General features: G+C 38.5%; 1 protein-coding gene across 1 annotated transcript; it reads left to right on the top strand.

Moving 5' to 3' along the window:
- Window positions 1-2,584: 2,584 nt before the first annotated feature.
- rpl19 (ribosomal protein L19) lies at window positions 2,585-6,391 on the top strand. Its single transcript, XM_028818861.2, has 5 exons — window positions 2,585-2,746; window positions 4,248-4,370; window positions 4,638-4,758; window positions 5,868-5,978; window positions 6,222-6,391. The coding sequence occupies exons 1-5, from the start codon at window positions 2,641-2,643 to the stop codon at window positions 6,343-6,345; spliced, it is 585 nt and encodes a 194-aa protein (XP_028674694.2). The 5' UTR covers window positions 2,585-2,640; the 3' UTR covers window positions 6,346-6,391.
- Window positions 6,392-13,883: the final 7,492 nt, after the last annotated feature.

Raw genomic sequence — 13,883 nt, 5'->3', positions numbered from 1 at the left:
AACTTAGAGCAGCAGATGACAGTTGATATATGCCATTAACATTTTAATAGTTTTAACTAGGATAAATGCACATCCTAAAATAATATATTGTGATAAATCATCTATTTTGCTCACCTTCTACTAAGTGTGGAGCTCATCAACGAACTAAATAAGTTGCAAGCACCTGGCCCTACATATTCCTTTTGTTACAGAGAACCATACTTACTGTAGCCCTCAACCAACATGTTGACTCTTGTTCTAAAGGTAAGTCTAGTGACGTTTTCCATTTTATCCTAGCCATTCCCCCTCTTTTAGCTTGTTTCTACTTCGTTTGCTAAGCCAAAGTGCAGGCACAGCTGCAGAAGCTTACCTACTTGTGGTTTGCATTAGAAACTGTTTCAACATGTGCTGCTCAGACTTGGGAGTATCACTGTGTTCAAGAGTCTAGCATCTTTGTGTACACTTGAATTCTCTTTCTTTTTTGTGTGGTTGACACTGTGATTGTCTGAATAATGATAACTTGTATGTACCCTTGACAGTTTTTGTTTCCTCAAGTACCAGCTTCTGTCTATTGCATCTACATCTTGGCTCTACCAGAATTTTCTGTCTGCTTTACTGAATCCATATAAAGTTCAAGTTAATTGTACATATGTGATGCACTATGATCATCTAAGACCGGCTGCCCACTTAAAAGAAAAGCATCTGGAGACTACCATGGGCAGAACAGCACCTCACATAGGGGGCATAATTTTAACCAACATTACAGCAGATGTAAGCACCTAGATATTTTTAATAGCGGCTACAGTATAACTTCTTTGCACTTGTATTGAATGGTATGCTTTTGTAAACACTTTGTAATATGTTCACTGCAACTTCAAATAAATAAATATTAACAGGTTCCTTCTTAGCATTTAATACTACTTAAGGAATACTTACTATCTTAAACCCTAACATTGTTAAAATGGCCACTTTTACAAATGCTATTTTTACCAAAGCCCGTCATTTGTCATTGTTAAAAAATAAACGATATACAGTATTTATGTGTATAAAGTATTTTGCAATAAGAATGCTGTAAAAAAAATGTTACTTCGAGTAAGCTTTTCATTTTGTAATGTCTTTTAGCCAACACTGTACACTACAGTAGTGTTGTTTGAATCCTAAATGTTTAATTGGTATATGATGTGCATATAAGATACCTTTAAAAAAACTCAAATCAGTAATAAAATTACTTATTGAAAAAAAGTTATCTACAAATCATTTTTACAACAAATTTAAAAAATAAAGGACGAGTGACACTTAGGAAAAAAACTCCTGGTTGTTGAGTGAACAATACTCTTTCTGTGGACGGAGTAATGACACTTTTGGAGACCTGTTTTAACATCGCGTCGCTTTGACTTTTTTCCAAGATATTACAAGTTTGATTACTTCGTTATGACATTTGTTACATATTTAATGATGGAACATATTTTCTCAGAAAAGCAACCTCGCCATTGTTAGCTATTTTTTGATAAATACTTTATAACCAGAGCTAAAAATGATAACCTATAAACCCACGGCTACCCATTTTCCGTCAGAATCGTAAAGTCTTCAGATTGCTACAGGCCTTCAAAAGTTACGGAACGGAATACGTACTTTACTAGACAAACGAAACGAGTAACTGCCTACTTCCATTTTAATCTACAGGCTGCAGCATTTCACATTCTTGTATGCCCCTGGCGGCGTGGAGGAGAGTGCGCAATGCTTCTTCTTCCCATGATGCAAGCATACTGTGAGATGTACCATTTGTAAAGAAACTAGGGGTACCATAATAAATTCTAATAGCATTTTGGTTAAATCGCCTTGTACTATCTTCAGAAAACATGAGTAACGATAAAAATAATAAAATTAGAGTGTGTCAGGTCCATGTCAGTCCACTCTGTTTTCATGATCTGAGATAGCGATACGTCATTTCCCCAACAGTATTGAGTCGTCCCTGTTGTAATAGTGGTAGCGTCCAGAGCGGAGTCGTTCTTTCTCTCTCTCTCGGCAGCCATGAGGTAAGGAGTGTGGCGTGGTAGCTCCGCGGAAGCCGGGCACCTCTAGTTGAGACTTTATAAAGTAACGGGATATTGTATTTTAGTCCAGTACGCCAGAATTATGTTTGTGGTCCGGCACCTGATGGCTGTTGATCTATTGCATATCGTTGTCTCGTGTATACTTGTAGGGGCATGCCTGCCACTCATATCCTCCTTGGGCCCTCAAGCCTGTGAACCTCATTTAGTAAGAAACAGACCATGTGAGAAATCGCTTGTCTAAGAAGAGTCACGTTGCAGATGATGATGTTTTGACTTCAGGGCAGAACAACGGGAATTGGGGCCTTGGCGAAGTCTTCGCACCTTAGCCAGCGTCCCGTTCTCGATGTGCCCTGCTTGTCACATACAAGAATAGTCCGTGTGAAACGTTGATGTGTACAACGTTTCTTTTTAAATGAAATAAGCCAGTATGTTCCACATGTTTCTTTTGTTGTAGCCCACATACAGTTGACTTTAGGGTAATTTTTGAAAAATATGGTCACTTAACGAGTTTAAACGAGAGGATTGAAATGTGCGCCTGTCACTTGTGCCTGAATCACTATTTTCACTTCTACCATTTGTGCCTGAATTATCATTTTAACTCCACAGCATGCTCAGGCTTCAGAAACGGCTGGCCTCCAGCGTTCTGCGCTGCGGCAAGAAGAAGGTATGGCTCGATCCCAACGAGACCAATGAAATCGCCAACGCCAACTCGCGTAAGTGCGACTCAACTATTTGCCTTGATTATCATCATTGTGGATAACAATCACCTTACTGTGCTTTTGTCGGATGCTTGTTCGGTACCAAAAGATTTTAGGTGCTGCGTTAAATTTATATAGCTCCCTAGTCTGGAATGTAATGTCTTTAGGGTTGACATTTTAAGAATCGAGTGGGTAGAAAGATTTGCTCTAAAACTGGAAAAAGACATTCCAATTTCTTGAATGTAATGTTTAAACCTGGTGTTTCGGCAGTCAAGGTAATTTCACGTTGTTTGTAGGTAGACATTAGGTGTTGATAAAGTAACCCAAAATTAAATTGGACTGAACTGTCAATGACTTGTACAGGAAGCTGTACATAAAATGTGCTAGATTATCTGGATTCAGTTACTCATCTGTTGATCACAAACAGTAACTTTAAAATGGCAGCTCAAAGATATGGTTTAATTATAAAATGTTATTTAAAACAGTGCCCAAACACCAATAACATTAATTTAAAGGACAGTGATTTCACAGTATTATTCTTGTCATAAACATGAAACTGCTTCTGCTGAAACTGTTAAGACAGGTTTGGTGATTTTTCAGGTCCGAAGTTAACAACTTCTGGGGCCAGTTGTGGCAAGCTGAACTTGAAAAATAATTACCGTTCTTTAATATCAACCGAGAAACTGGTCATAGTAACAGTTCATCAATTGTAAACATTTATGTGTGCTTGAATTTTTACCAGCTTATAGTAATTTTTGTTTAAAGACCATCTCCTGTCTGTATGTGCTAACAAATATTGATGCCATGTGTACAGGATGTTTGCAAAGCCTTGGGAACAAATATAATGTGCATTTTGTAAGAAGCAAGCAAAGAAACTTTGGTCAACTTATTTTTAGGTTAATTATTGCACTGGAATTCAGTTACTTTCAGCTACAATGGCATATATTTTGCGTTAACAGTAGAACAACATGAAAAGATGACAATATCAGTACTGAAATTACCTCCTCTGGAAAGCCTCAAACTTCTCTCTCATTTCTGACTTGGTGATGGCACAAATCATCTCAAGGCAATATTAGATATTTATATGTGAAGCCCGCAGGCAGCCTTTGGCTCTATTTTGTCCTTCCCTGTAGTAAAGACACATAGTAACCCTTGATTATTGACTTGTCACATTATAAGAAATTGATTACACTTCTCTTTTAGTAAATGTACTAGAGAAAAATCCCTCCCCTATCTGTAGTTATGATTAAAGTCAAAATGGTTTCTTTTTAGAGTCCAAGTTCACTTGTGGCCTATATCAGTATTATAGATAGAACTATATTCCCTTATATAGTAACCACTCTATAATGTCAGTAACCAAATAGTATCAGCATTTTTTAAAACATTATTTGTTCTTGATGAATGAAAGCTTGTGTAAACTAAGAGCCTCAAAATAGGTGCGTTCTGTGGCTTTTTTTTTTTTCTGCCAGTCAAATGTTATGATTTTAATACCTCTATATCCTCATCCAACTTTCAGGTCAGCAGATCCGCAAGCTGGTCAAAGATGGTCTAATCATCCGCAAACCAGTAACTGTTCACTCCAGGGCTCGCTGCAGGAAAAATACTCTGGCAAGACGTAAAGGGCGTCATATGGGCATTGGTGAGTTTCATTTCTTTAAAAACCTGTAGAAATGCTACATTTCACTGCATCAAGATGTTCTGGGAAATGTCTTTTTTAGCATAAATAACTGTTTGGTGGAATTTGCCAACTGCGGGGCATAATTGTGTACCATTAAATATGATACTCTTAAGGAGACTCGTAGTTACATTTTTAGTAGAAAATAACTTTTGTGATGCATCAATTATACTAGAAAAAACAGCCTTGAGGCATTGTATTTATCTTCTCAAAATTTTTGTCGTCCTCTAGGTAAGAGAAAGGGTACAGCAAATGCCCGTATGCCAGAGAAGGTTTCGTGGATGAGGCGTATGCGGATCCTCCGTCGCTTGCTGCGCAGATACCGAGAGTCTAAGAAGATTGACCGCCACATGTAAGAGGTCTATTTTAGAAAGTCCATATTGGATTGGTTTTTGTAGGGTGATATCAGTCTAAAAGCAGTACCGAGAAGCAATCAAATCTGCTTTACCCAGTTAAGTGTTGCACAGGGCCGGAGATAATTTCAGCAGCCTTGGGTGCAAAAACTAAACCAGCTGTGGTCAGAGAGCCAGTCCATCCGAGGAACAGTTCAGAATCGCCAGGTAACCTAATGCACGTGTCTTTGGGATCCATGGGGAACTGCTATGAATATGAGGAGAACGTCCATCCAACAGTCAAATGGTGACTGGTCACACAGGATTCAAAGCCAAGTTCGTGAATCTGTATCACAGAAGACTGCTCTATGGTGATGCCCAATTACATTTATTTAAAGAGTGTAAGGCAGAAATTAACCCTTAATGTGGTGCTAGTCCATCACAGGATACATTTGCATCCATGCTCACTCAGACCAGGCCAGTTTGGGTTTTGGCAATCAGTCCAACATGCTGCTTTCTCCAATATCGCAAAGATGTGCATTGATATGATCCTACACACTTTGGAATTTTTTTTAACTCATCATGCAGTGTTAAATTTGTCTTCAAAATATCTATAGATTTTTTTCTGTAGTGTATTTAGTATAGTTCTCTGAATTTTGCCTGTTTTTATTAGTTCATTTTTATTTTTCTGATTTAATGTTCCAAAAAAACTGGTAGTATCTGACGAGCAGAGCAAGGCAAAAATCACCACCTTGCTTATGTCCCAGCCAGTTTCTTAATTGTACTCCAAATTCAGCTACAAAGGAATGTCATTAATTGGATGCTTATCACAGCTACCTTTTTGAAAATTACTGAGGTAGCCATCTACCTCCTACATGTAACTTAACAGAAATGAGCTCCTTTATTAATAGCCTTTAATGCCTTCAAATCAGACTTTTCGGTCATGTTTCATTGCCTTTTAGTAGTGACGTTTAAAGAATACAACAGTTAATTGAATCCTTCTTGCAGCCCTTTTTGCACTGCATTGTTTATAACCGTGCTTTTGAATACCTAAAAATTGTTTTGGAAACAGTAAATTGTATCTGTTTATTTAACTCATAAGTAATGTTTGACTTTTTTGTTGCTCAAGGTATCACAACTTGTACTTGAAGGTCAAGGGTAATGTGTTTAAAAACAAGCGTATCTTGATGGAACATATCCATAAGCTGAAAGCAGACAAGGCTCGCAAGAAGTTCTTGGCGTAAGTACCTGCCTGCTTAATAGCATCCTTTCTTTGATACTTTGATGCAGGTAGTTTAACTGTTACCGCATAGAGCTACATTAATATAGTTTGCATTTTCTTTTGTCATGCATATATTTTTTTTAAAGCCTTAATTATACAAGAAACACTATTTGCAGCTGTTTTATGGCTAGTATTTTAAGTGCTTCTATCTTTATGCATTTTAATTCAAATTCTAATTATGGGCACACATATTTCTTACAGTGATCAGGCAGAAGCCCGTAGATCTAAGACCAAGGAGGCTCGCAAGCGACGTGAAGAACGCCTGCAGGCTAAGAAAGAGGAGATCATAAAGACTTTGTCCAAGGAAGATGAAACTAAGAAGTGATCTTGCTGTTTATGTTTCATAGAAAATAAAATGTACAGAAACATTATTTGTTTTATTATTTTGCAATATTATAGTTTCAAAATTTACTGACAAGTTTGTAATTTAGAAGATGCTCAGTTCCCTGAGCTAAATCCTTATATGTCTTTACGAAGTCTAATTTTGTTCAGTATCATTTATAGTCATCAAAGGCAAGCAACAATACTGTGGGGTTGAGGCATTTAGACTTTGTACCACGAGGTTGCCAGTTCAGTCCTACCACTCGTAATTCTGAGCAAGTCAGTTTATCTAGCTGTTTCAAGATGGTTGGAGAAAAAAAATGTATTAAATCTCATCACTTGTAATTGCCTTTATACTGATTTCTATTGTAGAAAGGCACTATAGATAGCTTTTACTCAGAGATAGCTAAAAGTAGTATGGCAAGTCATAACTACACCAGACTGCACACCTGAGAGAGCCCATGGGTAGGAAATGATCCAGAATACGCAAGTGTTTTGTTTTTTTTTTGTATTTTTTTTTTTTTTTTTTTAATAAATTGTGTCAACAGTGTTGGCAGTGAATATTATGGTACACTGATATATGCAAATATAGTAGGGAATTACCAGTACTGTGCAGTACATTTTCAATAATTTCAAATAGTTTTGTTACACGAGTCAGATATATAGTTCTTTTTCTAGCACTTTTTTTTTTTTTTTCTTCATTTGGGAGGTTCAGCCCTCTGGCGGTAGGAACTACTTATTGATTTTATGTAAAATGAGCTACAGTCCATCAGCACCCAAACATGTCCACTGTAGGCAAAAATAGTGAAAGAATAAGGAGAAATAATTTTGTCCTAATTGGTGAATTAACATTTATTGGTAATACGATTAAAGGTGAGATGTGGTATTAACAAACCTTTAGAAGGCTCTGTAGGGGAAACTTCTAATGTTGAAGTTGCATCTTAATTGTATAGGAACATTTTAACAAAGTCCTAAATCTCTAATGTTCCAAGATCTAACCACCTACGCCATTAACATGCACAAAACATAGTAAACGTGTGGGACCATAAAAAATGGTTCAAGCTTAATTGGCATGTTTTTGACCTGTTCTTAGTCACTGGTTTAGTTTTGTAAACCTTTATAGATGAACAATATGATTACACTTTCTCAGTTCATAATTTGCCTTCCACAATGTTGGTAATGAAAATTTGAAGGGCCTGTTTTAAATGAATGGGTCTAGTGAACAAACAAGCAAATGGCTGATAAGCATACAGTAGTGACAAGGTCATAAATACATTTTTAAGAATGTATGAAAAATGTTTTGTAACATATCCAAGATTGATGGTTAGTGAGAGCCTATAAATGATAGCATGTCTGATGTACTCCTAAAATTAGTTTGTGGACTTGGTTATCAAGACAATATCTTGATGATTGTACTGATGGTTTAGGTTTATTTGTCATACATAGGTTAACACAGGGTCAACATACAATGAAATGTTTATGACGAGAAAAACAAGTCACTCAGCCTAGATCCAATAAAGCTAAAAAATAATGATAAAAAATTACAAGTTAAAAATAGACTATATAAAATAAAATGTGTACATTTTAAAAGAAGTTATAGAGCAGTATGAGTTGAATGAACAGCAAGTACAAATGACAGTTATTGCACAGATAATGTTTTATAAGTACAGATGCATATTCCAGTCAGTATTCAGAATGTGCAGGTACAGTTTGTGTGTGAGTAGTGCAATGTAAGTGTTCAGGTGTTGCTGTTGAGGAGTCAAATGGCCTGGTGGTGGTAACTGTTCTTAAGTCTTGTAGTCCGAGCAGCCAGACTCCTGTATCGTCTGCCATAAGGTAACAAGGAGAACAGCTGTTGTGCTGGATGGCTGTGGGCCTTTATGATGCTGCTTGTCTTACGCAGCACCGACGGAGGTAAATGTCTTCAATGGCAGGGAGACTCTTGCCCGTGATGTGCTCTGCTGCCAGAGCAGCTCCCATACCAGACGGTAATGCAGCCCGTCAGCAGTGTCTATGTAAAGGGTCCACGACAGATCCTCGGTGATGTTTACTCCGAGGAACTTGAAGCTGTTAACCCTTTCAACTTCTACACCGCTGATGTAGATGGCCTGGTGTTCTCCGTCTTGATGTTTCCGATAGTCCAAGATCATCTCCTTGGTTTTGGTGACGTTAAGAGACAAGTTGTTATCCAGGCACCAATTACTCAGTGCCAGCACCTCCTCTCTCTAGGCTGTCTCATCGTTGTCAGTGATAAGGCCAATGATGGTTGTGATGTCTGCAAACTTGATGATGGTGTTTGTGCTGTGTTTTGCAACACAGTCGTGGGTGAACAAGGAATACAAGAGGGGGCTAAGCACACGGCCCTGCGGCGCTCCTGTGTTTAAAATGAGTGATGAGGACGTCTGTTTGCCGACTCTCACCACCTGGGGCCTGTTTGTGAGGAAAGAGAAAATCCATCTGCAGATGGTCGTCCCCAACCAAGGTCGTCAAGCTTCAAGACGAGTTTTGAGGGGATGATGGTGTTGAATGGCGAGCTGTAATCTATGAACAGCATTCTTACATATGTATTTCCTCTTTCCAGGTGGGTGAGGGCAGTGTTTATTGTTAGCGCAATGTCATCCTCTGTAGATCTGTTTGCTCTGTAAGCAAATTGGAGAGGATCCAGCATGTTGGGGAGGGAGGAGCAGATGTAACCTTTGACCAGTTGCTCGAGATCAGGCATTAGTGTCTGCTATATAGTATACAGATCATTTTAAGGCAATTGGTTTCCGTTGCATTTTCAAAGGACTCCAATAATGAGAGGATTCAATTATGACACCCAGGTACCAATGAGTCCAGGTCATGATAATCTCATCATTGCATCGTAAAACACAATGCTGGCAGCTGTGGAATTAGTCCAGTAGCAATATATCAATTTTAACATATTTAAAGATTGGAATTCCCTACAAGACTGTGTTTTGCTGTGTAAATTACAAATAATAGAGGTATGTTTTTTTTTTTAATATAACCATAATTGTTACAAAAGTCCATCAATCTTAAATATTTTACCATGGGTAATTTTACAGAAATGCACATATTTTGATGCTTAGTCTTGCATGATTAACTGCTTTGAAGGCAATCTAACTTCCACATCTTAACAGAGTGTATGAAAGGTGGTGGTGTGGTATGGTCTGTTTTTGTGTTATGACAAATGTACAGTTTTAAACCAGGTTTACAGTATTTCCCAAATGTGATATAAAACAGAGTTCATTGTTTTGTATTAACGTCAAAACCAGAAATTTAGATAAAATAATTTATAAGCTGTAGACATCACATGGGCTGGACTAGCATTGCAGCCAGAAGAGGGGATGGTTCTTTACTTGGACTGGAGGCTTCTAGAAGGCAGACAGGCATCCCAACCAGGGAACAGAGAGGAACCAGACCCGGAAGAAATGGCCAGAACGGATAGCCCACTGGAAGTGGAAGAGGTCACTGGGGACTTCCTATTCCCCCCAGACACTAGATGGCAGCAGCCCTCCATGAAGGCACCCATTCAGGAACCAGCAGGGAATGCTGGCAGATGTAGTCTGGCAATACAGCCCTGCTGGGGACAATGGGTGCCGCAAGGGGGTGCTGTAGGGAGACACACTCCCCAATTTATGGAACTTCTGTGTTACCTGGTAGTACTTCCATCGGGCAATCGCCCTGGCATCGGTAGTACACCCGAGTCTGTAATAAAAGGGACCGCACTCCCGTATTCAGGTAAATTGGAGCTGGGAGGATGTGAAGCAGCACTCAAATGGAGGAGGGCAGTGTGGAGGTGAGAAAAAGACAGGTATTGCAGAGAGAAAGGGAGAAGTTGTATTTGTGTGCTTTTTGTTACTTTGTGGAAGAATTTGATAAACCTTCCATTATTTGAACCCGGGACCCGGTGTGATTGTGTTTGGGAGTTTGGGGCATCACAAAGCTTATTTGTTTTCAAACACTACTTTATGTGTTCTAAATTAAGTTAAATAAATCTAGCTGACAATGCAGACAAGCTGTTTTGCAGTTGTTCCAAAACATATTGATACTCATATCAGGCATGGATATTAAACTGAAAGACAGGTTTGGAATATTTTTTGTACTTGGTTTACTCATGGCCCCTTTGTTTCATATCAGAATACAAATTCCTTTGAAAGGAGTACAGGTTCATTTCATAATGTTCAGCATAACAACATTGATCTTTACACATCAATGGTACCTGTTAACTGTCACTTTTTTAAGCTTAGGAAGTATTTTCAGTTTTGTTTGTATTTCATACTGTGCTTCAGAAGACAATGATTTATGGTACTGTTGGTTAATCGGGTGTGTTAGAAATACTATAACTAAATACAGTTAAGTGCTTTTCTGTGTACAGTATTTGCAAGTTATTCTTTGTCTTTTTATTTAAACCAAGAGCTATTATTATTGGCAAGAAATGTGTTGTAATGGTTAAAGTTTTGGCCCTTGTACTTCAAACTTTGAGGTTGTGGGTTCAAATCTTGATACTAATACTATGTGAACATGAGCAAGTCACTTCACCTGCTTGTTCTGCAATTAAAAAAAATAAATGTAACTAATTATATCTCAACTACTGTAAGTCACCTTTCATAAAGTCATCAGTCAAATAATAAGTAGTAATAACATTAGGTCATTGGAGTTACTTACTCTTGAACATGATGAACACAGTTGTCCAGTAATAAACCTTTTCTGTATTAGATTAATTCCTGCTTTTTTTCTGCTTTTCCTAGTGACTTGGCTTTAATTGATGATCATTGAAAAGCAATTTCTTAATTAAAATGGGTAATAGGCTATGATGCCTCTAAGCTTCAGCTGTGCACCTTTGTTCTAGGTGCACTGCATTACTTTTGAACTGCTGTGCAGCTTTTATCACATTGCTCAACCCCACTCCATGCAGCAGTTTGGAAGAGCAACACAGCTGTTACAGCGCCTTTCACCTTTTTGGTAATGCACTCAATCTGATCGGGGCACTCGAGAGACTGAGCAAGGAGTCTGAGTGTCTGGGCTTGCGAGTGTCCTGATAAAAACAAAGATCTAAGCCTTTAATGACCTCTTGGGCACAGCCATCAGCAGTGTGTCTGTTTGCGGAGAGAGTGTTGACCTTGTCTAGAAGTTTACTTACCTTGGCAGTGACATTCATGTCTCTGGTGACTCTTCCTATGAAGTTAGTAGACGGATTGGGAGAGCATGGGGGGGTCATGAGGTTGCTGAAAAGGGGTGTGTGGCGCTCCCGCTATCTATGCAAAAGGATGAAGGTCCAAGTCTTTAGAGTCCTGGCGCTTCCTGTCTTGCTATATGGTTGCGAGACATGGACGCTATCCAGTGACCTGAGATGAAGGCTGGACTCCTTTGGTACTGTGTCTCTCCGGAAAATCCTTGGGTACCATTGGTTTGACTTTGTGTCGAATGAGCGGTTGCTCATGGAGTCCCGAATGAGGCACATTACCTGCATTGTGAGGGTGTGTCAGTTACGGCACTACAGCCATGTGGTGCTTTTCCCTGAGGGTATTCCAGCTTGTAAGTTCCTCATTGCTTTTGGACCTGAGTGGCTGGACCTGGCAAGGGGTTGCCCACGTACCACCTGGCTGTGGCAGATAGAGGGTAATTTCTGGAGGTTGGGACTGGACCGTGTATCTGCCTGGGGGGTTGCCAACCAGGATCCTGAGTTGTTTCATTGTGTAGTGGGTGCGGTAATGCATTGTACCAGTGCATGCTCCCCAACTTGACTTGACTCAAAACTCCAACTACTCTTCATTTGTATGTTGGTGCTTCATGACACTCAATTCCAAATACCAACTCCCCCTGTCTTTTATGTAAGAGTGCTTCACAGTGCTCAGTACTTCATGCTAAGAGGTCAACGGAGCAGAATGGATACCCAAGATTAGAGCCAGTAGCCAACAACAAAAAATAGCAGTTGCTAACCACTGAGCTTTGCATCTTCCTTGAGCTACACTGAACTTTTTCTTTCAATTTCAAGCATCGTCGCATCATTTTTTTCCTGTCTTGTTCCAGAACAATGGCACGTCGTCTGTTGTACGTCCACCATATTGGTTAATGGTGCATTTGTATGGCCCATCAAGAACTTACACGCTGTCAGCTCAGTGCCAAGCATGTACAGTATGTTAGCATAATATTTGAACCTCATTAATCCCTTCCCCTCCACATCCACCTACCCTTCCTTCCTTATTGGTTATATATTGCCTTGAATTCCTGTAAGTCTAATCATTTTCTTCTGATGATGATTCCTGATGGGAGTCGAAAGCTTATAAATAAAAAACTATTTTAAGATATGTGGTTCATTAAGTTTAATGGAGGTTGAAGCTATACAGCCTAAAGCATATTTAAAGGGTCCCTGGTCCCCCACAGGTCATGTGAAAAGAAATTTTCCCTCAGAAATTAATACAGTGTACCAAATACCAAAATATTGTGATAGAAGCTATAGGCTTTATTTGTCACCCATCACAACTAAGAGACGCTCCAACGCCCTTCCCCCAGTCTTTCAGTAAAAGCAGTCAGCTGTTAATTTAGTTCTGGAATCATGTTACAGACAAGATTGTACTATACAAAGGCAGGACATTTGGCAAAGAGGCTGAAATAAAAATTACTGAAGAAAGGGCAGAGTATTTCTTAGTACGAACATGCAGCCCAACGGATCTGCTCTAGAGAGAAAGTAGTGAAAAACAACAAATAAGCTTACATCATAAATCAGGAAATGGAAGCCCAAATGAAATAATCAAAGGACAGAAGATGTTGTGGAGGTTAATACTGTATGCTGGATTAAGTGTCTTCATTTTGAGCACAGTGTTAGCAAGTTTTTACTACACTTTTAATTACAGGTGCGTTCACAGGTAATGCTTTTAAATTTCATACACATGTAGAAGATGAAAAACGTTTTGTGGTAATTTCTCTAGTAAAATAAAACTGATAAACACAGGGTGAGAAGTAAAAGGTAATTTTCTAGCAAGATGTGGTGCAGGCACTAACACTGCTGTTTCATGCAGATATGATTACACAAGACTTAATGGCCATGGAAAACAAACTGTACAGAGACTCCTGGCAAGCAGTGCCAGGAAAGGTAAGGATGTGTATGAGAACTGGAACCATGACACATTGGAAAAACACATTTAAAACATTGGAACCTTAATGTGTTCTCAGCCACAACACATTCAATAGACACCTTCACAATTCAATTTACAAAGTATATACAAATTTGATTCTGTGCAACAATATAACTACACAGATAGAATGCTAGAACAGTCTTATATTGGTTTGAGAATTATTATTATTAAACATGGGATTTTTTTCTTTGTTTCCTAAGGAGATTTGACTAGCAGTCTTATCTATTCTATATATATAAAATTCTAAGCCTAAAAGTGCAACGATTTTATGTGCCGTTATTATGTCACTTTTTTGTCACGCTTTAATGGTATCATTATTTTCAGTATTTATCAAACTTTAATGTGACGTTGTTAAGATTTTCAGATTCTTATTCCGTTTTTAAAGTATAAACTAAAAAATATC

Source organism: Erpetoichthys calabaricus, chromosome 14 (genome assembly GCF_900747795.2).
Source record: "Erpetoichthys calabaricus chromosome 14, fErpCal1.3, whole genome shotgun sequence".
Lineage (NCBI taxonomy): Eukaryota > Metazoa > Chordata > Cladistia > Polypteriformes > Polypteridae > Erpetoichthys > Erpetoichthys calabaricus.
Note: the sequence above shows the minus strand (reverse complement) of the source record. Positions and strands in the feature narration are given on the sequence as shown.